We start from the raw sequence: 26,960 nt of genomic DNA on the forward strand, positions 1-26,960 counted from the left end.
CTGAAGTATCTGGTGTGAGGAACCAGTGAAGTTACTGACTGTTTGCTTCAGACTCCCTTTGCTTCTCATCTGGTTAGGATCTCCCTTTCCTACCTGGCCTTTGCCAGTAAAGATCTGTTCCCTGTGCTGTGTAGAAGCTTCTCTTCAGCGGTGTGTGTCTGTCTAGGTGTGTTCCCCTGTGTTGTGCCTGCAGCTGTTCAGATGACCTGGAAGGGAAAGCTATTTTGTTCTTGAATTCCCCAAGGCAGTAGTGGGAGATTCTGGGATCTAAAAAGCAAGCAAATCCTGATGCTATTGCTTGTGAATTCCTTTGCTCCACTCACCTGTTCATCATAGGTCTTTTCAGTCTTCCCCTTGGCTGCCATATCTCTTTTGTTAAGGCTGCAGGGAGACCTGTTCATCTTGGAAGAGAACATTTTCGTGAGAAGTCTCTGCTCTTCCTATTTTTTTTCTGGCCCAAAAAAAATGAAGAGAGATAGCGTGAGTATTCAAACACTTACTGAATCCTTTCGTTGTAACCCCTCATAAGTACCTAGCAAAAAAGCAATGTCTAGAAAAAGCAGTCTAGTCCTTTTCTTTGGACAGGGATAAGACAGACTCTTGAGAATAATGCTGCAAATGCAGCTGTGGTTACATGCTGCAGTGATTTGAAGTGAGGAAAGAGTTGCACAGTCAATTTCAGGCAAGGGAGGATGAAAACCTCCCTCTGTTTCCTCCTTTTTTTCCCCTCTAATCCATTTTATGCTGTGTAACTGTCCCTTAGGCCAGCTTAGTGTTCTAGGGTGTGAAGGAGCTTTTGCCTTGATTTATCATTTGAGTTTTTAGGTGGAGGTTGCTGAAACAACATGCTGGCAGTTACTTCACTGCCTCATTTGTGGAGACACATTATTTTGACTTTAGAGACTTGGGAAATTTAAAGAGGTTTCCTGTGGGCTTGCATTGGTTAAATAAAATGCATAGCATCCTAAGTGACACTGATATATATGGATAAGCCCTATGGGTTCCCACAAAGCAGGAAGGTAACTCTGCCAGCCCTTTGTGTGATACTGCAAGACTTTATAGAGAGAAAGAATTTAAAAGCTCATTTCATAAGATCATGTTGAAATCCTCATCTAACATCAGAGAGATGATTTTCTTTTTAACTAAAAAGCTATTGGAAGTTAGAAGCTAAACAGCTTTACAAGTCAAATAATGTGGAACAATTATAAAGTCATACATGTCGTTATCCATCTGTTTCAATAGTTTTTAATATATGTTTACCATTCCATAATAGTAAATTAATTTGGCTAGAGACTCTAGTTTTCAATTAGTTAACTTTTGTCCTTCAGATAAATCCCAAGTAGGTTCTGCATTGGCACATTTCTCCAGTGCCCATGTGTTCTTTATTCTCCTATATGTTTTTAGGATGATTCAGATGGGAAAGTTATGGTTTCTTCTTTGTATACTTGAAGTTTCTTGTAAGGCTGTGCTCAGAAAGTGCTTTCTGTCCTGGTATTTCCTTATTGTGAGAGCAAACACTGATTTTGGAAGACAGGCTGCGGCACACAATTCGTAAGCTTAAAATGGGTTTTGAGTAAAGAATGATTTGGAGGTAACAAGAGAGTTTGACCAACTTCTAAGAGTTGATTAGTAGAAGAGGTGGTTCCTTTCTGCTCGTAGCCAGCTCAGTTCTGACACTGGTGTTGGTGACACTAAACTGCATTCAGAATGTCCACCTGACTGCTTGGGAATGACTGCCTTGACTGGGAAAACAGATTAGACGGAGTCTGCTTTTGCTGTGCTAAGTGCATCAGTGGTGCTTGGCAAAGAAATGTTTCGGAATCCAAATCAGTGCAAGTGTTTTTTCTAAGTTTGCAAAGGAACAGGCAGAATTTGTGCTTTGCCTCCAGCAACAAAATTAATAAATTGAATCTTGCTTTCTGAACTCTAAGCGTCCTTCCACTGCTTATTTTCTATGTACTCAAACATGAGCGTAGTCATACGGAATTCGGTAAATCTAATTTGAAAGGCAGCATCTTCTAGATGAAAACCCATAACATCAAGCTGCTTCATTCTACGTGGAACAACTTGCTTTTCCCCTAGGAGTTTTCCTTGCCCATTAGAGACGGAAGTCAAAACTTAAGTTAGCGGTATGCATAAAGCAGGTTTCGCTTGTTCTCTTCCACAACTCTTTCTCCCAGTTTCTCGTCACTAAGGATACGGAGTTTCTGTGTCACCGTAACACATAACTTTTCCTCGTTGTAGCGCTGTTTCCTCGGCCACCTATGGAGAATGTGCCTGGGGCCAGCTGGGAAAGGCAGTGTCTTTCCCTGCTTGGGGAAGAGTCCCTCGAGTCCCGGGAAGGCGAGGCGCGGCGGGGCAGAGCGGCCCGTGCCCGGCTCCGCAGGGGGCGCCCCGGGGCGGCGGGCGGGCGGGAGGCGGGGCCAGGAGGGGCGCGGGGCCGGGCCGAGCCCCCTGCGAGCGGGGGGCGAGCACGCCGCACCGGGGTGGGACTGCGCTCGGCTCCGCCGGCGATGTGAGGGAAGGGAAGCGGCTCTTTCCCCGCCAGCCCCGGACCATGGCGGCCCCCGGTAGGTGCCGCGGCTGTCGCCCCGGTAGCCGGGCGGAGCGGCGGGGCTCGTCCGCCCGGTCCTGCCGCGCTGCCCGCGCTGTGCCCGCTGTGCCCCGGCGGGCCAGGGCTCCCCGCGGCCGTGCGGTGCGGTGCGGTCCGGGAGCGGCTGTCCCCGCTCGGTGCCGGTACTTGGGGCGTAGCGGAGCCCTGCCCGCTCCCGCCGGCGGGGCGGAGCTGCTGCGCGGCTCTGCGCGCCCCGGGCGCCCCGCTGCTGGGGAGAGGGGAAGGAGGGTCCGCTCCCCGAGGTCAGGGGAACCCCGGGGCTCTTCGGAGCAACGCTGGCTCCTTGGTTCGCTGTTTTCTTTCTACCTTGCCTTGCTTCACTTGGCTTGAGTTCAGGGCAGGTGCTGGCAGAGCTGTCCCGCATCTTAAACGCACTTCGGGTTGGCAGATCGGCGAGCTCTAAGGGAGGGTGTTCCATAGAGGAATCTGTCCCGGTCCGTCTTTACTGCTCATGTATTTCTCTGTGATGTTTTATAGATAAGTCAGTTCTTCCTAAATACGGCTTTATCCTCCTGCACTGCGCTTCCTCTTGGGGGTATGACTTGGTGCCCCTTGCGATAGTGTCTCAGGATCACAAACTGAGCTAGGTTGCCATAATTGAAAATGTTTTAGCTAACATATGTGCAGGCAAAGCTACCTAGAACAGAGTTGTAAACTCAAGGGGACAAGGGGTTTGGCCTGTATTGTGTAAGTCTTGCTAATGCCCAGTGTGCAAGTTCCTCTTCTTGCAGGGAAGTGTATGTTTTATCTAAAAAAGGAAAAACGTGCCATTCTCAGGGTGTGAAGTAACGTTTGCGTTTCACTGGCGCGTATCTCCTTGTGATGTAAAAATAAACTAAACGGAGGCCTCAGGAGACTTGTGGGCAAAACTACTTTTCTCCTTATAAATGGAAGGTGATTTCACAGAGACTCTTAAAAATAGAACAACTGTAGATTAACATATCATAATGCAAATCTCGTGTTCCTATCGCTGAAGTTTGGTTTGCAGAAATTTTATCTGCTTTGATTCTGCTGTTTCCTCTTGCTTGTTTGCAGCACTTTATTTAAAGTGAAGGTTTTCTATTCCAGTCAAGGTAAGAAGTCTCACTAGGATGTTAATAATTATTGCAAGTGATCACTATTACTTTGCATTCCATCTATGCAAAGAAGGCATTTATTTCCTCATACATCACTTAAATACACACACTTCAGACGCTAAAATATGAAAGGTGCTGAGGACTTCTCTTAATGGCCCACCAGTAGTTTCTATCACCTCTTGGAAATGCTCTCTTTTAAAGAATTTTGTTATTAAGACACCTTGAGTTGGGTTTTATTTATACCATAGGCAACTGCCTTTCATGAAGAGGGATTTTTATTTTGGACTGCAATATTTGTGTATCTTCCACACACAGGAATCTCAAACCAAACTGGAGCAGGCTACATAATGCTTTTCTTATGTAGTCAGAATCAGAGGTGGCTTTTTTCTAGCAGATGAAAATAGATTTGCTCACCACTGTATGTGATCATCTGAGCTGGAGTAAAGGATTTGTGTCTCAGTTTTTTACCTGATCTGTGGACAATGAGAAATCATGATCTACTTATGAGAGGTATGTGAAAGATGACACAGAAAAGCTGTGTATTATTACAGGCCCTGAATTTTCTTTATGGGACCTATAAGTACAGTTGAAAACTTTATGATCTGTAAATTGAAAAAGGTCAAACCCTTTGGCTTGTGGAATGAAATAGTAGATAATAACAGTTGATATTGTAAGATGTAGTGTTACCCAGAGCTGATACGCCAACTTCCCACAGTATTCTTTATCTATTTCAATGGCAATCAGAACCTTATGATGTGGCCATAAACCATTATCCCATGTGTGCTCTTAACTTGAAGACTGTCACCTTACTACTCTCAGACATTGTTTGCTTCTCAGAGAGGGACTATGAGGGCATGACACAGTCTGTCACTATAGGATATTTCTATTCTTGCCATGGGCTTCAGTGATTTTTACTGAATTGTTTCATCCTCTTCCATTCTGCATGCAGTTTGTAAGCTAGGGGAAAGCTTTGTATTTCTTTGTCTGTTATTTAGTCTGTGGGCCTTACCCCTCAGTTAGTGTTCTTAGGCATTTGTATAATAATGGCATTTGTATAATACTGGCTTGTAATCTCATCACTCTGTTACTATTGCTGTATAATAGAGTGTGCAACTAAGCACTGAAGAGGCAGTTACAGCTGGAAAGGAGTACAGAGGTTATGGTTTATCATTGCAAACTGCAACAGAACTGCACCTTCATGATTTTCTATGAAATAAATAAATATGCCTTGCAATATTATTAATAGTGCTGGTACTTTGTAAACGGAGGCAAAAGTAATTTTAATACCCTAAATTTAGGAGTTCAGAAATAAGGCCTTGTTAAAATTTAAACTAGATTACTCTCGAGAGTGTGAAAGATTATTGAGATAGTCAGCTGGCACAAGTCTTTCATCATCATGCTATTTTATATATTTTTCATATATTTCTGACTTTAATTGAAAACTTCTCTCTGTTTGTTTTTCCAAAACCATCCTGTCAAAAGCATTGTCAAAGCATCTAAGGTCAAGGTTTAAGGAAATAAAATGGTTGGTTTTCACCTAGGTATTTCCCTATCTGTGTACAGTAGGCAGAGTATACATTGTGCTTTGAACTGTGCTCTGTGAATTTTTCTGTAACTGATGTGTGAAGAATTGTAGGAAAAAATGTTTTGTATTCTTCATTACACTTTTCCATGAGGACTGGACAGTAGTTGGTGCTGCAAAGGGAGTAATTAGGTTAGACAAATAATAGCGGAATCCGGAAAGTGACTCCTGTGTCATCTTTCTTTTAAAAGAGAATGTTGCAATTGAAGTTATTTCTAGATTTTTGTTTTATTTGAAGCAGTTCCAATGCTGACTAAAGCTTATTTAGCTCTGCAAGACCCACTTCCAGTATTTTTACTTATGAACATAGAGTGTTTCTTTGGCTGTAAAGGTGGAGTCAGTAATTTTATTTCTCAGTTCTCCTTTTAGGAGCATTGTTCCTCAGTTTGTCATGTAAGTGTAGAAGGCTGTAGGAATTGAGGTAAGAGGGCCTGAGGAGAGCTGGCACAGCTCTGTTAAGGGGAATGGTGCACCCATAGAGCAGCATTAGTTAGGGAATCAGTACCTTTCCTAAACACTGGGTGAAGTTCCTTGCTGCTGGATGCAAAGGCTGCACTGCTCTGGCAGGGAACTTGCAGTGAGTCTGTCAAGTTTGCATCTTTTGTGTACATATCAGAGAATGGAGGCTTTCTCAGATACTTAGTGCCACTGCAGTGCAATGCATTTTTAAAATCAGTGGCTCCTCCACCCTGTCTCCAAGCACAGCTGCTTCCTTTCATTGAAGGGCTGGAGAAGGGCCTGTTGGCTAACAGGTTTAGTTGTGGAAGCTGTGCACTTTTTAAAGACCAATGATAGGATTAGTTGTTCCATTTTACAGAACATTAAAATGCCTGGGAGGCCACTACTGATTTTCCCAGAGACTAGAGGTGGGACTTCTCCCAGAGAGTGCTGGGGCAGGACTTTAGGAGCCTTGGGCACACCTCAGAGGGTCACTGTGTGTTCTCCCCATCTGTTGAGGTTGGGCTTGGCTGACCATGATGCAATGCGTGGGCTCCATTCTCAGCAGACAGTTGTGCTGTCCTTTCCCACTGTACTGCACGTAAATCAGCACATGACTGTGCAAGCAGAAGTCTGTGGAACATCTCCCTTTCTAGAATAGCACTTGAATTCTGCTTGATTTTCTTGGTTTTGCTCATGTGATTCTGTCATCTTTGTCAGGTGGTGTTCAGCCACCACTGTGATATTTTGTCGATAGTGGTGCACTCACTGGTGTGAAAGCCATCTTTTTTTCATAGCAGTTCTGCACTCTTAATTTAAAGGTCCCAAGGTTTTGAGTTCTTTTGGCTGCTTTATGAGTTTGCTGGATTCCCTCCTTTGGGAATGCTGTCTCCTACAAGCCTCCATCTGGGGTCAGAAGCTGTGTTTGCTCAGAAATGTGCTGCTGTCCTAGTGAATACTGAAGAACTGCACTGTCCATGTTCTCCATAGCTAGGACATCATCCTTTCACTGCTAGAGTCTTCCCATTTATGCAGGTAACCATAACACTATTTGTTGAGCACAGAGCACATCTCCATGCTTTACTTCTCAACTGTATCACTTCTGTTGCACTACAGTTTAAAGCTGCTAATTGTATAGTTTAAGGCTGGAGTCCCTCAGCCTAGACATAATTTCAGCCTTAATTTCTTAATGAAAGTTCTGGAAAAGGTATTAGAATAAAGTCTTTGGAGGCTGTGTAATTTTGATTGAATTTTTATATGCTCACTGCAAAACTGTCATCTTCAGTTCTGGTAAATTCACTCTCTGCAGGTCCTCTTTTTGGCATGCCAAATTTTAGGCATTGCCTTTGACTTTAATTAGAAAAATCTGCCTTTGCTTGCTTCTGGATGGACATGGGTTGGAAACGCTGACACTTGTAAAGAGTCAAACTGGAATTAGAAGAAGACAATTTGCTAATAAGGTTTGAAATGATCAGCTCTGAAATATACCATGGGACTAGAGCTGTAACCTCAAATTTGGGTAAACTTCTTCCCAGGTAAATGGGAAAATTAAATTTAGACTTAAAGGTTTTCCTGGGATTGGTGGGAGAGCACTGCATCATATCCTGCTTGTTCAATCTGCATCTGCTCTTCTTAGCAAGCTGGTAACAGTTTTAAAAATGCTTTCGTTCCAGAGCACAGAAATGTATGAGTCTGTAGGCAGAAGCTATCTCTAGAGAATTATGGAAGAACTTAACTTTGGTGATGATATTTTGGGCTGTGTTATGGCCCCACTATTGTATTTATTCTTTCCCTCTGAAGAGAGGGTTTGTCTTGCCAAAATTGTTGGGAAACCTTTGTATGACAGCTCTGGGGGAAGGACTCTAATGCAGGCTTGCAAAATGCCTGAAGGCTGAATGACAGAATTGCTGCTCTGTGAGCACTGGGGTTGGTGTACCCTAAGTGCATGCATACTTTGCAGGCAGTTTGCTTTCTGCTGCAATGAGAGCAAATGTCTAACACCATGGAAGCCATAGTGACTTCCTGTATGCATGGTGGGACCTCATTTAAATAAAGGACTTTCTTATTTTAGGTGTGTTGTTTAGTGTATGCTCCACTTAATCATGTAATTGATCATGTAATGAGGATGGTTGCAGTTGTGTTGCACAGAGCCTCTCCTTGCCTAAAATGATTTAACTTTGTACACAAAGGTGAACTCCCCTTTTCAAGCTAGTTTGTTTTGGAGGTCTGGTTTTTGTGGTTTTTTATTTTCCATCAACATGCTTTAAATCTGTAAATCTCGACATGTAGTTTGCTTCACTTGAAACTACATAGGAAACACTCTTCTTTGTAGGAGAGTCTTTTGAGAATGAGAAAACTACTTAAATTTTGGTGGAGTCGATGCAAGTAGGAGTTCATCCACCCATAGAATTCCTCTGTTTCTGTGAACACCTCACTTTGGATAGAACTACTGTTCTTTTGAAGCGCTTTGTAGCTTTTGACAGGAATTATAGAGACAGAGCTGTGGGGATTTTGTTGCAAAGCTGTGGGTCAGCGCATGCTTTGAATTTAATCTTTTTTCTGTGATGATCTTGCCTCTGTACAGGAACCCCTGGAGAATATGATGTGCTGATTGTGTATGCAAGTGACGCTGCTGAATGGTGTCAGTACCTCCAGAACCTCTTCCTCTTTACTCGGCACATTCGAAAGCATCGGATTCTGACCTACCGACTGGAAGGCGAGTCTGCCATTTCCCCCCAGGACCTGGACCTGTTCAGCAGAAGTCGGAGCATCATCCTTTTGCTTTCTGCAGAGCTCGTGCACAGTTTTTATCTTCCTCACGTCCTGCAGAGCCTTCAGGAAGCTTTATGGCCCCCGTGCAAAGTAGTCAAGCTGTTCTGTGGTGTTACGGACTGTGACGACTATTTGACCTTTTTTAAGGACTGGTCTCAGTGGCAGGAACTCACAAATGATGATGAGCCTGATGCTTACCTTGCAGCTGTCAAGAAGGCTATTTCAGAAGGTAAGATGGTAGCCATGAAGTTGTGCTTTCTGGTCAGGAGTTGGAGGAGGGGATACATTGTTCTTATTTTAACACTGTTAATGTTCTTTACTGAAATAGAAAACTAAAGCACATTGTGCAACTCTTGTAAACTAGGAATTTTTACCCAGGTTTTTCTATGCCTGGTCAATTGGTGCCTAATTCAGAAAAGTTTACTAGTGACTCACAGAGAACTTCTGAAGCTGAGGTTGTCATAGGTGCCTAGTTTTGAAAGCAAATAAAAAATTAATACTTTACCTTTAGTGTTCTGCCTGAAAATATTGTGCCCTGAAATTTATTGACCCAAATTACTGGAAAAATGTCTTCTATGTATTTAATTTAAGGAAAAGAATTATATTTTCTTTAAGACTTACTTTTCTGTCATACCAGAACCAAAATAAGGTTGTCTAATATGTATTCTATAGCAGTGGGCCTAAAATCAGAGATGTAACCACATAGTAACAGATTAGCTTGTTACCTATGATGGAAAGGCAGAGATTAATTTGAGAATTGCACTGATGGCCTTAAAAATAGTACAACCAGTCTGAGAGTGATCACCTTGTAACTAGCACAGAAGTATTAACAGCTGGAGATTATAGAAGCCCAATGTACTGAGTTTTAATTGATTCAGAACTTTCTAAAACTTTATAAGTGTGTAGTATTTCTTTCTGTTTCTCTTGAAATGAAGATGGAGAGCTCTGGGGAGTTGTCCTGGTCAAGGTGTTTTTATGACATTACCATATGTAGGTTTATAGTATTCTTTGTCAGCCTTAGCAAGATTGGAATCTTGCAGTTGCATCTTGAACTAAGATTTGTTTCTGGCAGAAATGAGGCAGTGCAGTCTTCTAGTGTGTCTAGTGTTTTGTGCATAAAGATGCTTTATGCTGGGATAACAAGTGCAATATCCACGATAAAAAATTAAACACTGTAAAAATAAATTGTGCAAGTCACGATCTTGGCTGAAATGGTCCCCCTGAAAGAAGATAATTTAGGGATTATGCTGTAGATGTCATTCTCAGGTAACCAGATCACAACAGATATTTCTTAGTAAATTTTAAAAATCTGCATGAACTGAAGTTTGCGTTTCTCTTTCACACACCTCTAAACCATCTTGGATTCCCAAGGCATAGCCTAGAACTAAAGTAGTCTGGCTCCTTTGCTTTCAGTTTGGAAGAAAACAAAAAACAGTGGCTGAACTTTTATACTCTGAAAAATAAAACTGAACAGAGATTAAATTAGCTTTTCTGTCACTTTCTAGCAAAAACAAAAGTTTACTTACTGTTTTTCTCCAAACTTGGAGCATGGCACCAATGTTTTATTGATTTTAAAATATGCTATTCAAAGTTGGGGAGGTTTAAACATCTCACTGGATGTGAGTGTTAGTGGCTTTACTTAATATGTGTGAGGATTGTCAGAGTTATTTTAGGCCAGACTAGGAGTAAGTTCTCATGTAGTTGAAGAGTGTGTGAGAATACAAAGGGATGTTGATCCTGAAATCTTTTCCCAGAGCCAGCTCTCACCAGTCTCTTCAGGCTTGCTGCATTTTGAGCAGCAATTTAGTGGGCTACCTGTCAGACATGTTTGACATCTGTGTCAAAACTTCTTTAGGGAAAGGCTCTACAGGCTGACTTTTCACAGTTGGACGTAGAGTCCTTCTCCAGAGGTGCTATCTGTGCTGCAAGTTAGCATGTGCTGAAAAGAACTGTGCTTTAGCTTTACTTAAATGGTGTTTTGAAGGGGAGATTGTGCTTTGGATTTTTGTTGTTGTTTCTGCGTAACACAAAAAAATCAGCTTATTTTCTGGTTTCTCACTTTAATAAGCATACGTTGATCTCAAACTGACTTCAGCGAATCTAGAAAATATTTGACTGAGAGAAAAAAATAAGATAAAACCAAACTCATTTGCTGTGGAATCTACTGTAGCATGTTCCAGATAGTTTGGTACACAGAGATTCAGAATTTCTGGACTTCTGTGACTGTTATGAGAGTCCTACCTGATGAGAGCTGTCACCTGCCTGCACCGTGCACAAAAGAGCAGTTGCAAAGGCAAACCATCTGGTCTCATGCTGACTCTTGTGAAGGAAGAACCTAATTAAGATGGACTACTTTCATGGCCAAAGTATTTGGATGAGTGTATCAGATCCTACTTCTGTGTGGGGAAAAAAATGACTCTGCGACCTCTTCCATTATATGATTCTACAGACCATGTTTTGTGAATGGCCTCAAATGCAAATGTTTTGATGTTTCCTCTGAGGAGAAGTCAGCCCCAGGTGTACATAGTTCCCTTTTTGGGTGAAACTGTGAAAACTTTCTTCTAGTTTGGTAATAAAAAAAAATCTGCCTTTCAGTTTGATTACGGCCAGCCCCAGCATGAGTGACTTAAGGTACAAGTGTTTGTGGCAGCAGACCTCTCCCAAAGAGAAACACAACCCGTGCTCTGCTCCCAGGACTTCATTGTTAGGATTTTAGAGGAAGTCAGGGGCTCTTAGAAGGTCTTAATTAAATCACAGCAGACCGTGAACTTTTCCTGAGAAAGGCAGCCCTCAGTTCTTACAGTGCTTAGCAGAGAAAGTTTGACATTATTTGGGTCTGGGTGTCTTTCTCTGGGAAATACTTCTCTTCACGTGCGTTCACCAGTACTTCTAACAGCAGTGTCAGCACACGCTGAAAAACTAAGCCTGATGCTAAAATGGCTGAACTTCAGCTTCCTAATTGCTGAATCCTGAGCTAGTGGGGCATGTGAGACAGGATACAGTGAGGGCAAGTTCTGCTGAGGCTGCACACTGGCCCTGCTCAGGCTGTGCTGTTGCCTCTAGTACAGCTGTTGGTTGCAGTTTAGGGCATCATGGGAACATGACACCCCCAGACATCACATGCTGAAAACTATTTTAATTTTTATTAGTTTGATATGAATTCAGAAATGAGGAAGCACTCATCTAGCTTTGTTGAAAACTGTGCTGACACTGACTCTTGCTGTTTTGTTGATGGGGTATTTTCAGTTCTACAGTTTCTCAATTCTGGCAAAATACAGAAGGCACGAAGGTTTGCATCTGCAGGCACTCCTGTTATCTCTGGGGAAGTTTTTCAGGTTATGCAATAGCTGTGCTAAGAACATGGAAATCACAGAATTATTAAGGTTGGAAAAGATCTCTGAGATTGAGTCCAACCATTAACCCAACACTGCTAAGTCCACTACTAAACCATGTCTGTAAACACCACATCTACAAGTTTTTTGAACACTTCCGGGAATGGTGATCCCACCATTTCCCTGGGAAGCCTATTCCAATGCTTTCAGTGAAGAAATTTTTCCTGGTATCCAGTCTAAACCTCCCCAGGTTCAACTTGAGGCTGTTTCCTCCTGTCCTATTGTATATTGCCTGGGAGAAGAAATCACCCCCCACCAGTCTAAAGCCTCCTTTAAGGTAGTTGTAGAGAGCAGTAAGGTCTCCCCTGAGCCTCCTTTTCTGTAGATGAAACATCCTTGCTCAGGATGTCTCTGTACAAGCCAGCTTGGGTCTGGCAGGGTGTAGTCACCAGCCAGGTGCAGTGACCACCCTGCTACTTCATCCCTCTTGTTTGGCTTGTGATATAAAACCATGCTGTGCTGTGTGCATTAAGCATCTGGGAATCTGTGCCACACAGTCGAAATCAGTGACCTTTCTCTTCCTCATGTATTACCAAAGCTCAGTTGACATTTCAATTGCTTCTGTTTATTTGAGCCACATACCTATGTTGTCTTGAAACATTTCAAATTTCTTACTTTAAAAGCTGATGTTTCCAAAGCATTTATTAATTAATTAGTGACTTTGAACTTGTATCCAAGCAGATTCTTGCAGGTAAAAATACAGGGAAGTCGTCATCTGCCTGATATTGGTGATACCTGAATGTGACAGCAGCTGTGCACTGTGCTGCTGAAGGAAAAGTGCAGCCCTGGCTGTGCAGAGCTCTTGTGCAGTGAAACAGACAAGAACAGAAGATGAGTACCAGCAAACTTTTTGTGGGTCAGAAGTGGGTAAAAGGAGTTGTATGGTGAATATGGAGGACAGCGGGCAGTTAGAAGGAAGATGAGAATTTTTCTGGAGCTCTGTAGATCAGGAAGAGCTGGAATGTTACTCCACCTAGTGAGGGGCTCACTGAGAGATGCCAGAAACCAAGGCAGTGAGCTTTTTTGAGAGGGAAATGGCATAACAAAAACTGCATAAGCTGTATCATTCTCCCTCCTGTTCATGTCAAAGAATTTAATTAAATTCCTGACTTTCTTCTGTTGCGCTGATGAAACCACAAATGAAACTTGAGAGCATATCACAGAATCATTCAGGTTGGAAGGCACCTTTTGAGATTATCTAGTCTAACCTTTCTGCTCAAGCATGGTCAGATAAAGCAGGTTGCTTGAGAGCATGTCCAGTTGGGTTTTGGATCTCTCGGCAGGTGGGGACTCTGCAGGACTTCACAACCTCTCTGAACAGCCTATTCCAGCATTTGACCACCCTCAAGAGTAGCTGTGTTTTCTTGTGTTCAGATGGAACTTCATGTGTTTTAGCTTGTGCACATTGCCTCTTTTCCTGTCAGTGGGCACTATGGAGAAGAGTCCGTGTACCTCTTTTTCACTCTCTCCTATCTTATCAATATAAGATCCCTCTGAGTCTTCTTTTCTCCAGGCTGAAGAGTTCCAGCTCTTGCAGCCTCTCCTCTTATGAAAGATCCTGTGGTCCTGTAGTCATCTTTCTGGTCCTGTGCTGAACTCAAGCTGTAAAGATAAAACAACCTTGTAATAGGCTACTTGGAATTTAAGGTCAGGTTGGACAGATGCATGAGGTGTTCTCAAGTGTGTCTCAGCCCAGAGGGATGAAGTTGTAGTATGCAGGAGATTCTCTTCAGCCTGACACTTCTGTAATTATTTGATTGCTAACTTTTGCTAATAGCTGCCATTTAGGACTAGAGACTTAAATTCACAAGGAATTTTTATGTTTGGCAGGAACTACCATTTGGTGTTTACTTCTGGCTCTTAGTGCTCTGTGGAGGAATATGTTCTGAGTAGTCATATCTCAGATAATTATCTTCAGCATTTATTTCTGCCAGCTTATTGCAGTGGCCTTGAAGACATGAGGTAGTATGCAGTCCTCCCTCCATTGCCCCCTTTTTATCCCTCTTTGAAGGGGAAAAAGTAGGTGAATTCTTAAAACTGTATTTTTCTCTGTTGTGTTGAAACAGAAGGATACGCTTCTTCGACCCTGCTCTTTGAAGAGGAACTGGTGAGGTATTAGTCAGCCCTCTGGGTGCAAATGAGAGTCCACTTTGTTATATGGGAGCTCGGCAGCCTGGCTGGTTCTCACTGCCTGTCAAGGACAGGAAACTCTGACACCCTTGCACAGGAGTTAAGGTTGAGAGAACATGCTGGTAGCATGCCTCTCATTGCAGATGCTTGTGTGGGTATAAATGACTGATGCTGGGAACACAGAGACTTCAGAGATCTGGTTAAAGCAACTGGAGAACCCTTAACTAAGTTCTCAAGTGATACTGAGATAATGTGTGAATGTCCTTATCCATCTGTAGCAAATGGGATGAAGCAGTTGAAATAGTCTTCCCAGCTGCAGGATGGATGAACTGTTTGTCATCAAGGTGTTTCATAAAGTCCTAGTTTATGCACATTAAAAGCAGTACTTCATGGCTTGTCTTTCATGACAGTATAAAATTCAAGCAGTGCTAGCATAAGTGCATACAAGTTTTCTAAGCAGAGACAATAAAATGATAGCCCAAAAATAGTAAAGTACAGAGACTGGTGTGGTTAGGAAGTGTCAGGCTATAATAGTTTTCATGCACATCATAAATACTAATATTTCTTTGTGGCTTGTGGTTCTGATAATCTTCTCACAGGTTGCTTTACAGTAGTGTCTAAAACCAATTCTGGGTATCTGCCAATGTGAACTGCAAGGCTTTAAAACACTTGCCCAGTGACCATCACTGATCACTTTCTTTCAAGTCTGGAACAGCTGCAGTGATTTCTGAAAAATCTTTGCGGAAGTGTGTGGTCAAACCAAAGATGCTTTACAGAGCGGGTCTGAAGAGATCCGTGGAACAGAATTCAGGTTCAAAGACCTTTGTTGGGCACTTGGATGGTTTCTTGTTTCCAGGACTGCATTTTGTAGCATTTTCATGGCTGTTTGTTATTACCTCAGAAAATTTCTGACATGATTTTCAAAGGTGACTTGAGAATAACAGTGGATCTTGAGTTTCCCAGGGGGAAGTTTCATCAGTGGCATAGGCTGACCTTAGCATGGAGTGCTGAAAAAAAGTGGTCTGCCTCATTCTCCACCTTTCATCTGTCTGGATGATTAGGTGTGGCATTGGACTGCAAGGGTGGTATTCCAAGAGAGACAATTTGAAGGAGAGGGAGGATGGGACTTCTGTTTCAGTAGTAATGTGGTTTTAAATCTACTGAAACCATTTGTAGAACCACACCTTCAGTCAAACAGTGATCTCCTCATTGAATGTTTCCAAAGCAGCTACCCACCTCTCTATGGTGGAATTCCAGCTTTGAAGGCTTTTACAGGGAATGTTTTTTCTGTCATTCAAGTGTTAGACATTCTGCTTAAACTGAAACAAGGAGATATGACAAGAGGAGATACTGAATTGGCAAGTTGGATGTTCGTGTTTTTTATCTGTGGCTGCTCAGGAAAACTTGAATCAGTGGTGGATGTAGTGTGATTCTTGGCACTCTCAAAAGTCATGCATACGCTTTGTCAGTACGTGTTGTCTCCTTCTGGCATAGGTGATGGAAATGAACTATTCCAGCCTCTCTTTCTTGAGATTTTGGTCATGTACTCAATGTGTGTTGTTTGGGTGGCCAGAACCCTGCTTCCTCCTCAGAAACTCTTTCCTGCCTCTGTCCTGTTCCTGTGCACCCCAGCTAGTTCTTTAGGTTTATATACATAATCCTGTCATAAATTGACCACTAGACCTGTGAGACCCTCAGCAGAACTTTACATAGTAAAATATACCTTATTTCCTGATGGAGAATGAGAAATAGTTTATTGTAGTTTCCAGCTTTACACGACATATGAAACATGACCATGTTCTTTGTAGAACCGAAAATCTGTTTGTAGGTGCTGTGCTGCTGCTTGGGATGAGGGGTTTGGAGAGAAGGGGAAGTTTTACAAAGTCTTACATTTTCCTGTGTTTTGTTCTTCTCAATTGCTGCTTTTCTGCTGTTTCTTTTCATTCTGTTGAAAGGGGAAATGTTGCTACAGTATAACCCAGTTTTGAGGGCTTATCACAAGATGTTTCACTCATGAGCGTTTATCTCCTTGATAAAGAGGTTAGCATGATGAAAGATAACTTTCCCTGCTTTCCCTGACTTTCTTTTTGGGGGGTGCTCTACCTTCTTCTTGCAAATGCAGCTGGTGTTGCTCTGGGAGACTAGGTCCTTGTTAGCATTTGGAAAAGGAGACTGGCCAATTGCAAGCTTCAAGTAAAAGCAGAAGCTCTCTTTGAGGGCCTTCCATCTTGCTCTGGGCATACTGGGGTGAAATCTGAGGCCTCGTGAGAGGTAGTTGTCTCACCTGGCCGATGGACAGAATGGGAAGTGTTCACAGATGCCAGCTGGGAGTTGGTCCACACAGGCAGAACTTAGAGACACCCTGTTGCCCAGTTGTGCCGTTTGCATTACTGTCTGGATGACAGAGTGATCTGGACAGACTGCTGACTCCTTCCAAGCATTCACGTGTCCCGTGGTGTAAGGGCTGACTTGTGAGAAACCACAGCTGCTGGCTCCATGCCGATAGCCTGCCAGCTTAGCCAGGAGGAAATGGATGACAGAGCGAGCTGTGAGGGCTCTACAGCAGCAGGCCAAAATAACTGGCTGCTTCATGTTTGCTTCTAAAAGTGCTAAATGGCTCCTGAAACACATGTCCATGCCTCCATTTCCCCATAGTTTTTCTCTGGGGTGAGTTTCTGCAGGGCAGCTGTGCAGGGAGCTCCGCAGGGCGGGCAAGAAGGGCGTGGGGCTGCTCTCTGCAGCTCAGCCACTGACACTTCCCGGAGGGGGGCATGTTCTTCAAGGGGAAATGTGGTCGGGTTTCTTGGACCGCATCTCCTCCGCTTGCTGCTTGTTCTCACAAGTATTTCACAGACTGTCAAGTGAGGCCTGAGGTAGCCTCCATTTAAAGGGGAACAGAAAGGCAGAGCCACGAGCTGTTGACCTACAGCACCTGCTCATGGAGAAGCTCAATTCAGGTATTCGCTTACCTTTCTAATAAGTTGATCTCCTCAGTGATGGCCTCTCCAACATGGGTATTATTGTAATAGTATAATTGCTGAATCTGTATATGCAAATAGGTTGTGATTACTGAAGTATCTTATTGAGTGGGAAGCCTGATCTAACAATGCTTTAGAGCATGGATATTGTCGAATGTAATGGGATGGTTTCCTCTTCCAATTCTTGCAGGTTCATGAGTCAGTCAGTAGTACGTGATTGGAATTTGCAAGATGAATCATAGGATCATTTCACTGCTGATGTGGGAATTTGGTACTTTGCAATTTCAGTATTTTCTGAATGAAAAAACAGATGAGTAATTCATACCCGAAACTCGGAATGCCTGTTCCTTCAGCTGTTAATTCAATTACTGATTAACATTGCTTGTTTCTTCCTGTATTACCTAACAGCTCTGTGCTCACATATGACCTCTGGGTAGCCACCTCTGTTACAAGAATGCAGAAGTGCAGGACAGGGTCAGGCAGTGCCAGAACTTCCTAAAAGCTCTAGTTATTCTTTATCTGTTAATTTGTTTCTAGTATTAAATAACATCATTAAAGCAGAGAGACCAGGGGCTTGTTCTCTCCTTACCCCCTGTCTTATCCGTGCTTACTGTAGATGTTGTAGCTGAGATCCACAGCTTTAGGTTTAATTTTTCTCTGAAAAAGACCACATGTTGGCCAAATGAGGTAAAAATTACCACACTAATGGTTCCATATCCGGTTGGGGATGATACCCTGAGGATCAGGATGCTGGCAAGTGTCCATTTGTGCATATGTTGCAGGAACATTAATGTTTTGTTGTAATTTGGTCATCACTAGCTCTCTCATCTGCTGTGAACTTAGTCGTTCTGATTTAGTCATATTGGAAGAAACCAACAGCAATTACAGAGAGACTATTCTAGTAATAGTTGCCTCTTCTCCTCCTCAAAATACATGACATCTTGCTCTGCATATGCCAAATATCATGTAAGGGAAGGATGTGGGGCCAGTGCTGTATTTTCTCCTGTGTGCAGCTGGGCAGCCTGGCATTCCCAGGTGGGAGTAGTGCATGTTTCTCTCAGAGGAGGGTTCCCAAAATGTGTGTGGCTCTTGCAGCTGATGACTTTGAACAGTATAGATTAAAATATTGAGTTAAGGAATATAAAGCCTTAGTTCATTTTCTCTAATACTTGGTACCACTGTTTAAAAATCTGAAAGACCACGTTCAATACAGCCTTTAGCCTTGTGTCAAAGTAGTTGTTTAGTCAAATCTTCAGACTTGTGTTGGTGCAGTATTAAAATCTGTTTGCTAAATTACATGCATTGTTTTAGGTTTGTTTAAGAAATGTCAGTACTAGTGGTGATGCCTTACTTGAACTTTAGAGCTGTAAATTTTTGGCTTCATTCTTTCTACAGCAAACATTAAGGCAGCAATCTACTTGTACTCATGTGAGTAGGCTTAGTTGCTATGTGGAGAGTTTCACATACTTAAAATGTGTGTGCACCACTGTTTGTGACAAAAATTTCAACTGAATGATTTGCTAAAGTTTTGTGGCTTAAAACTTGTCTCCAGAAAGTGAAGTTGATTTATTTTAAGTCCTAAAATCCCATTTAAATGTATAGAAAATATATATTAAAAAAAAAAAAAGTGTGTGACAAAGAATTTCAAATATTTTAAGTTTAAGTCTTTGATAATAATAATAATGATGATGATGATGATGATGATGATGAAGAAGAAGAAGTCTAGATTTAAATTCCTGACTGACTTCTAGCTTCAATGTTTGAAACAAGGAGGACATGAACTCCTAGTGGTGGCCTGCTTTTACTAACTTTGGCTCTCTTGATTTGTGGAAACTTAATGTACTTGGAGGTTGAGGGATTCTGAGTAAAATCAGAACTCTTGACAGCTTCACGCTATGGATGCCACAGGTTAGACAGCATGGTTGGTCACTTAGGTCTTTCTCCTCAGGAGTGAGCATTTTAAATAGAACATTTCTTACTAATATAAAAAACTCTGTCAGTCCAAATCTGAGGTTTTATCTAGTAAATAATTTGTACTGCTTTTTACAGATGTGTTTTTATATTAAGTAGTAAATAACAAATAACTTCCAAAATGTTGTCTTAAATTCTTGACCGCTCCACAGTTTTCCAAAGTTTGGGAAATTTTGGTCATGGGAGATAGTTTTAAGAATTCATGTCAGTCTTCTGACAAGGTGAAGTCAGTGACTTTCACCCCATGTTCTGGGAGACAGAGGGGAAAAAACCTGGTGGGAACCATGTGAATCAAGAAGTAGAAACTAGCTAAAAAAGTGTTCACTTTGTTTCCTTTCTCTAGTTGAGAAAAGTATTTCCTGGCAGGGGTAAGTAATCTATTTTAGTTCTGGCTAGGGTTGTTTTGTTTTTTCCAGTCAGTGGTATCAGTTCAGTTTGTTTGCACTTCCATCAATATCCATGCTGGTTTTGGGAAATGGGAATGAGAACATTGTTTTGTACACACTTATTGTAGGCTTACATGCGTTTACTTCTACTCTTGAGACTATTCAGGTAAAGTGCTGTTACTTTCGATGCAAAGGCTCTGGTACATTTCAGCTTTGCTCTTGTATAGATACTGGAGCTTATAGTTGTTGCTCAAGGAACAGAACCCCTTCATACTACTGCCTCATGTTGTGTTTTTTGATGCAATAATGAACTTGGGAGTTTGGGTGAGCAGCATAAGCAGGGTTGAGAAAACTAAAGATGCCACTGAAATGACAGAAAAGTTCGTTTTCATCATTTACTTTAGGAAAGAAAGGCTGCTGGCCATCCTACAGTGTATCAGAGTGCAGCTGGAGTCAGTTGACGATCATTCTTACATTAGACATTCACATACTAATTTTCCTATCTAACATGAGAGGGGACTATGCATCTCAGCAAAGAGTGGCATTGTTGTTTGTTTTGTAAGCATATTCAGTGCTATTCCACCACTTTTATGTCTTTGTGAATCTTCCCTGGAAAACCTCTTAAGGCAAAAAAAGAGGAAGCTCTCTAGTTTCCCTTTCTTCAGCTAGATCCCCTTTTATCTTTGAGAGAAATGGCAAGTTCCACCCTACTAGCTCCCTGGCCGTTTCTCAGGATGGATGTGTGTGATAGGCATTTTCAGCAAAGGGGAGTGATGTAACAAGACTCTCCATGCTTTATTTTAGACTCGGGCTGTGACTCTGTGACTGATACAGAAACAGAAGAGGAGAAGAATCCAGCTCACTTCCACAGACTTGCCATGAGTGAAGAACACAGATCATCCAAGAGCACTGGGGACCACCCAGTGGTGCAGCCTGACCGCATACAATGTGGGGTACTGTATGTCTGCTCCTTGGGCTGTGTTCTTACTGTGTGCTGATGCAACCCATTATGCTGCTCTGTAATGGTCAGCTTTACAGGCCTGGGAATTAGTCCTGAATTCATCTTCTGTCTCCTTCCCTCTCAACCCCCTGTCCTCAATGTCTCTGTTTCATGAGCTTGGTTCCCTAGGCCCAGGAATAACTTGGTAACATGCAGTGCTCAGTGCAGTGGAGGCTGCAATGTCACTGGTTGACAGTCTCATTAACACAGATGCTTGGCTTGTGTGCTGTGAGGCAGATTCACACTCTTCCCTTCCTCTGTTCTGGTGGCAAATGGAGTAAGGTAATTGTAATGAACAAATTAACTCCACAGCTTGGATGAAGTCTAGTATGACAATTCTGGTGTGTGCCTCATAAGTGACTCTGAAGAGCTTGGATCAGGGCTTCTTGTCTGAAAAACAGCACTTCTTAGTATAGCATCTCCCCAGATGGAAAGAGTCTAAGTTTCTTCTTTTGTTTCTGTTTAAAATGTAGCTGTGCTGCTTGAGTGAAGACACTGATAGAGCTGAAACTAAATAATTTTATAAATCTAGCCTTAATCAGTTTATAAATCTATCTGATAAATCGAGTTTTATCAGTTTAATGCATATATCTGTGCTGGTGCAACCTGTAACAGAAGCCACCTGCCCAGCTAGTCCATGACTGGAAGATGCTCCTGAAAACCATTCAGGACTGTGAAAGTGTCAGATGGTAATTCACGTGTTAGTTGCAATGACAACAAAATTCCAAGAAAATGAACTTAACAAAGTAAGTATTTTTATGTTATTGAACCTGTGTGTTGTAATGCCCTTTCTCTTAGGTGCAGACAACAGTTTATATTATCATGAAATGTAAACTAGATGGTGAAATGAAAACTGAAGTTGAATTCTCTCCAGAGAATGCATCCTCTGTGCGTGTGCTGGCCGAGATGGAGAATGAGTACACAATCTCTCTGAAGGCTCCAAGTAAGCTGGACTGAGATTTTCCCCACCTCCTTCCCCCATTGCTTCCTTTCTATCTCAACCTGCCTGTCCTGAGAAGTGCCAGAGGGGTAAAGGTTGCAATGCAGAAAAAATGGAGGCCAGAAAATCTTGAACTTGCACTCTCATCTTTTGTGATACTTTTGTGATGAGGAGCTGAGAGATACTATTGCCTGGGGGCTCTGTTTTCCCCCCAGCAGCAGTAGGTTGCAGTATGGAAACACTTGGAAGCTGGTAAAGCACTTTGAACTTAACTGTGTGTGATGACCACCACCACATTAGCATTGGCAGGGTACCAATGTCCTAGTTAAATAATTGCATGACTATGACAGCTTAATGTGTAATGATCTCTGTGATCAAAACTGAAACTATTCTGGCTTGCCTTTTAATTTATGTATGTTCTGTCACTCTAGATATTTACATTTACAAAACTGAAGGTTGTCTAAACTTTAGGTTTACTAAACTTTAGTGGCATGATTTCAGAACCTTAAAGATTGATAGTAGTTTCCCAGCATTATTTTATTTAATCTACTTTGGTCTGTCCTCTTGAAGAGTCATTGTTCTAGCTCTGAGAATAGAGACTAATAGTCATTATAGCAACTCCCATAAAGTCAGTGAGGTGGGTTGATTTAAAGAAGGTGACCTCACCCACATATAAAGGTTCAATTTAATCTGTCTTAAATCAAGACTTATAATATAAACACAGACCTTAAAACCAGCTTGTATTTGAATTATAAACATGATGGAGTGTACAAGTGAAGCTCTGCAGTTTCTAACAGTAAGAGAAATAATTTTTAATTTATTTCTTGTGTGACTGTAACCGTTTCATCATTTCCTGAGTTGCTAACAGGGAAAGATTAATTTTAGTGGGATTCAAAATATCTGTGTTTCAAAGAGAAAGTCCAGACTTATGAATACACACTAGACAAAACATCAAAAAGCTCTCAAAGTGCACGTAGAAGAAAATCCTATGCATGGATAAAGTTGCAAAGCTGGAATTCTTTTAAATTGATCTTATTCAGACACTAGTGAGACTGACAGATGTTGCAGAATTCTCAGTGACTTTTCAGATTTCTCTCCCTTCTCTTGTATTTTATGGCATGGCTTTAAAGAGATCTCCAGAGGAAGCCAGGGATGGAGAGATGTGAGGCTTTCTAATTTGAAGTGAAGTACTGCTCACATCAATGGTCCAGTCTACTGTTAGCAGACAACTTAGCAGGTCACAGGCTACGTGCATTGACATAGATATAAAGAAGGTAGTTAAGAAGTACTTTTCTACCTAGTGTTCAGACCAAGATCATGACTCTTTTTATGACTCTTCATGAATTCAGTACAGCAGAAACTGTTTTGGTATCCATCTGGCAGTATATCCAAACTCCTATCCTCACAGTATTTGATGCAAACTCATGGCCATTGTTTGTTCTAATGGTGATTTCTGCTCTTTCTTTTCAAAGATTTAACCTCTGGGACAGTGCCTCTGCAGATATATTCAGGGGACTTGATGGTGGGAGAAACAAGTGTCACTTACCACACGGACATGGAGGAAATCAGCAGACTTTTGGCTAATGCAGCCAACCCCGTACAGTTCATGTGCCAGGTAATGACTTTAGCAAACATAGAAACTATGCTTTGGAAACCAGCTCTTTCAGAGGCTAAGACAAGTGGGCATAAGTAAAAACGCTTGCCGTGAAGTAGGTCTTCTGAAATGAAGAAATGCAAAGTTATTTAGGGATTATCACGTAACCTTAATACCCCCTTCTAGTGAAAGCATGGGTGCTTTTTCTGTCTCTGAAGCACATAGCTGGCTGAGTCAGGTTATCCAACTAACAAAAAAAGAAATGCAGTCAGTCAACACTCACATTTAGATCTTGATGACTTGAAAAGCTTGGAATGACAGAACTTGGTATAACAGAAAGTACCATAAGGAAATAAACTGTTTGGGAATTTGTACCTAAGATGTGAATAGAAACAAAGGTTCGTATTATCTGAAGGAAGCAGAGTAACATAAAATTATTCATTTCCTCTTAGCACTTCTTTAACAAAACCACTTCTCAGTTTTCATATTGTATTTTGCCCAGTTGGGGTACCTGAACCCTATCAGAGGGGTAAAGCTTGCACAAGGCAAGCTCTCAGATGTGTTGCCTTGCTGCCTGCCTGCATGTCCCTGGTTGGCCACATAGCAGAAGCCTACAGAGTAGTGCTGTTAGTCACCAGTATACCTGGGGCAGGGGAGACTGCATTTTCTTTACTTTTTAGTTCAAGTTATGGAGAAGTTGGAACTGGTTGATGCCTCTACTTGGGGAATAGGCTTGTTTCGCAGTGGCTAAGAAAAAGCAGCTCAAAAGCCAAACCCAGAGTTTACACCAGAGTAATTAAACATGGGCTAGTGCATACTTACAGCAGGAGGGACACTTCATTGGAACAGTTACAGAAGTAAGATTATGCCTGTCAAGGAAGTAGGAGGCTACAGTTTTCTGTGCTTGCAGTTGCATGAGTGACTTTCTCATTGTGCTCTGTCTTGTTGTGGAGTGTCTTCTGTTCAGTTTAATGATATGCTGTTTCTGGACCAGGAAGCTACTCATGTTCTTTGCTTAACCTGAACATTTCTACCTTCCACATTTATACCTACTGTTTTCTGATTGTGCTTAATAATAAAAACACCATAGAAATCTCACCTTAACTGAATCTCCAGACTCCTCCAAATAAAAGCACTTTCCATTTATCTCTAGGCCTTTAAAATCGTGCCATACAGCATAGAAGCACTGGACAAACTGTTGACTGAGTCACTCAAGAAGAACATTCCTGCCAGTGGTTTACACCTGTTTGGAATCAACCAGCTGGAAGAAGAAGATATGACAGCAAGTAAGTTAAAAGATTCTTGGTTTATTTTTAAACTTCGTTTGTATCCATTGTTTTACCTTGAAGTGCCTTAACACTGTGGAATGTGGTACCTTCATAGGCTGTCTCAAAAATCTTGAATCTTAGCCAAGAAGCTAAATTTCTGGTGATTTCTTTATTAGTTTCTATAGAAAGGGGATTGCCCTTTGTGTCAGCTGACCCTTTTTTAATTACATTCATCAGTCTCACTTCCTAAACTGTGACAGATGCAGCTGGGTAGACAGCTTCAAACACAACCAGAGTAAAAAGATGATGGTCCCCAAATGTCTCCCATATTTTCTCCTTTGTTTCTCGCCTATATCTCTGTTGCTACTAGAGAAAAACTTAGATTCTAATGGGCTCCTGTTCTCATAGATCAGAGGGATGAGGAGTTGCCAACACTGCTTCACTTCTCTGCAAGATATGGGCTGAAGAACCTCACTGCCTTGCTGCTTACGTGCCCTGGAGCGCTGCAGGCCTACAGTGTAGCCAACAAGTATGGCCACTATCCAAACACCATAGCAGAAAAGCATGGCTTTAAGGATCTCCGCCAGTTCATTGATGAATATGTGGTAAGAGGAAGCAGCAGTCTTTCTGCCTTGTCCCACAGACAGTGTGGGCAGTGGCACCAAGCTTGGCACTTAAGTGTTGCAGGAGAGCTGCAGAAACTGTAAATTGTGTGATCAAAATCTTTGCATTGGGGTAAGTGAGAGATGTGCAGGGAGTCCTTCCAACCTCTTATTGCAGTATGGTGCTCCTCCCATATTCTCTCCACCAGCACAGAGACAGCTGTGTTGAGAGTAGGTCCTGCTTATTGACTGTCAAGCTGTGCAGCATAGTACCAGAGCACACAAATCATCTGCACCAGTGACACAACTGCAAGGTAGTGACTAGAATCACTACTAGTATGGATATCTGAAAATCCCAGTAAACCCCTTTACTCACCTTATTTTCACTCTAGCAAAAGTTCCTCTGCACCTCTGTAGAGCATCTTATGAGCTACTGGCCTGACTCTTTTTGAAGGGAAGCATGTGTAGACAGTTCTGACACACATGCCCTGTGGATTGAGGGCCCATGAGTTGGCATTTGTGGATGGAAGAATATCTCATACTATTGTGATTGGTTAAGATGACTGTGCTTGTGACATACTTGGAACTTGGGAATAGGATGGAATGAAACTTTACATTTTGCTCCCTGGTGTGGTTTGGTGAAGATCTGCATTCTTCCCCTGCTCTGTGTTGCAAATATGTGAGAAAGGGTTCTGCTGTCCTGTGAATTAGAAGTTGCCTGTATTATGTCAACAGCTGCCTGCTGTGAGGTTTCCTGTTAATATCACAGAAAAGGGTCTGTGTACTCCCACTCTGGGTGTTACATGCTGCTGCTAATGGCCAAGAAACTGAAACTGAATCTACATCAAAGCTAAAACTTCGCTATCTTGCAGGTGCTCTGCATGTGGCAAGCTTTCCCCCTTATGGTTAGCTACGCTTGCCCCAAAATAGCCTTTGACAAGCATTTGTATTTTTAGAATGAGCTATGCCTATGTTCTGGGAGTTTGCAGATATTGGGTAGGACATGAAATTGAAGGGGGGAGAGGCTGTAATGGCTCTTCAGAATGTGTTAGGACCAACTTGTTTCACCTTCCTTACCTATTACTACAACATAGATCTTGAAGAACTTAATCTTTGGGAATGGGCTACCTTTAGGTGTTTTTTTCAATAAGTGATGGGAGAATGAGGTATTGTTTGCTTGCTTTGATTCTCCACATTCTTTATTTAAATGAGACTTGAACTTTTTTTTTCTTGCCCTCCTTCCTCTCCAGGAAACTGCAGATATGCTGAAGAGTCACATCAAGGAAGAGCTGATGCAAGGCGAGGAGGATGAGTCTATTTATGAGTCCATGGCTCATCTGTCCACAGATCTGTTAATGAAGTGTTCCTTGAATCCTGGCTCCGATGAAGAGCTTTATGAATCCATGGCTGGATTTGTCCCTGGTGCTCCAGAAGATCTTTGTATGTATATTCATAGAATCACAGAATCATAGAATGGTTTGGGTTAGAAGGTACCTCTAAAGCTCACCTCATCCAACCCCCCTGCAATGAGCAGACACATCTTCAAACAGATCAGGTTGCTCAGAGCTCCTGCCTCTCATACACAGTAGTGCCACGGTTACAGCTTTTCTGCTCACACCACAAGGAAAATATGCTCCATCTCTAATACTGGCAGCTGATAAAATTGTTCTATACTTTCTTTTGATTGCTAGTTTACAAGATCAGGAGCTGTTTCCTCAGTGTTTTGAGGACTCCCTGAACCTTGAGCAAGTAATGTAGCATATAGAAGAGACTAAATTTTCTACCATGTTCTGATTCTCCCTCCTGAGAACCGGTGGCCTAAGGGCACTCTGACTTACAGACACCAACAAAGAAGATGTGATTTTACTGACAAATGGGAACCTGAAAAAACAAGAGCTGAGCTTTAGCACAACAGCTTGAAAGCAAAAGAAAGGGAGCATATAGAAATATGTCTACTGGAAAGATTATAATTGAAAAATCATTATTCTAATATAGTCGGTTTATTGCTAAAAATATAGAGCTAATTCTGATAAATATGCAGTTGTTTAACTTTTTCACTGTTCCATTAATATTCTGTGAGGCCAATTGCAAATATCAAGTTAAATACCTATGTTAAGCAATTGTAAATTTGTTGTTATTACTTACCTGCCTCTTTGGTCTGGCTTCATCCCACTGATATATTTTATGATTCCCATGATGAGCAAAGAATCTAGCCTC

General features: G+C 42.0%; 1 protein-coding gene across 5 annotated transcripts in view; it reads left to right on the forward strand.

Annotated features, from left to right (window-relative positions):
- PIK3AP1 (phosphoinositide-3-kinase adaptor protein 1) overlaps positions 1–26,960 on the forward strand; it is a 42,366-nt gene that overhangs the window by 1,979 nt on the left and 13,427 nt on the right. For 2 of the 5 annotated variants that reach the window (XM_051800094.1, XM_051800098.1), the window contains exons 2-8: positions 8,295–8,711; positions 20,144–20,292; positions 21,138–21,282; positions 22,752–22,894; positions 24,027–24,159; positions 24,550–24,746; positions 25,994–26,183. In XM_051800094.1, the coding sequence (XP_051656054.1) occupies positions 8,295–8,711; positions 20,144–20,292; positions 21,138–21,282; positions 22,752–22,894; positions 24,027–24,159; positions 24,550–24,746; positions 25,994–26,183 (1,374 nt within the window). Of the gene's footprint in view, positions 1–2,502; positions 2,571–4,180; positions 4,201–8,294; positions 8,712–16,717; positions 16,962–20,143; positions 20,293–21,137; positions 21,283–22,751; positions 22,895–24,026; positions 24,160–24,549; positions 24,747–25,993; positions 26,184–26,960 lie in introns of those variants that run through there. The other 3 variants (XM_051800095.1, XM_051800096.1, XM_051800097.1) reach the window with 3 other exon arrangements.

This window comes from Manacus candei, unplaced genomic scaffold, assembly GCF_025592945.1.
Source record: "Manacus candei isolate 608988 ecotype Guabito, Panama unplaced genomic scaffold, ASM2559294v1 h1tg000050l, whole genome shotgun sequence".
Lineage (NCBI taxonomy): Eukaryota > Metazoa > Chordata > Aves > Passeriformes > Pipridae > Manacus > Manacus candei.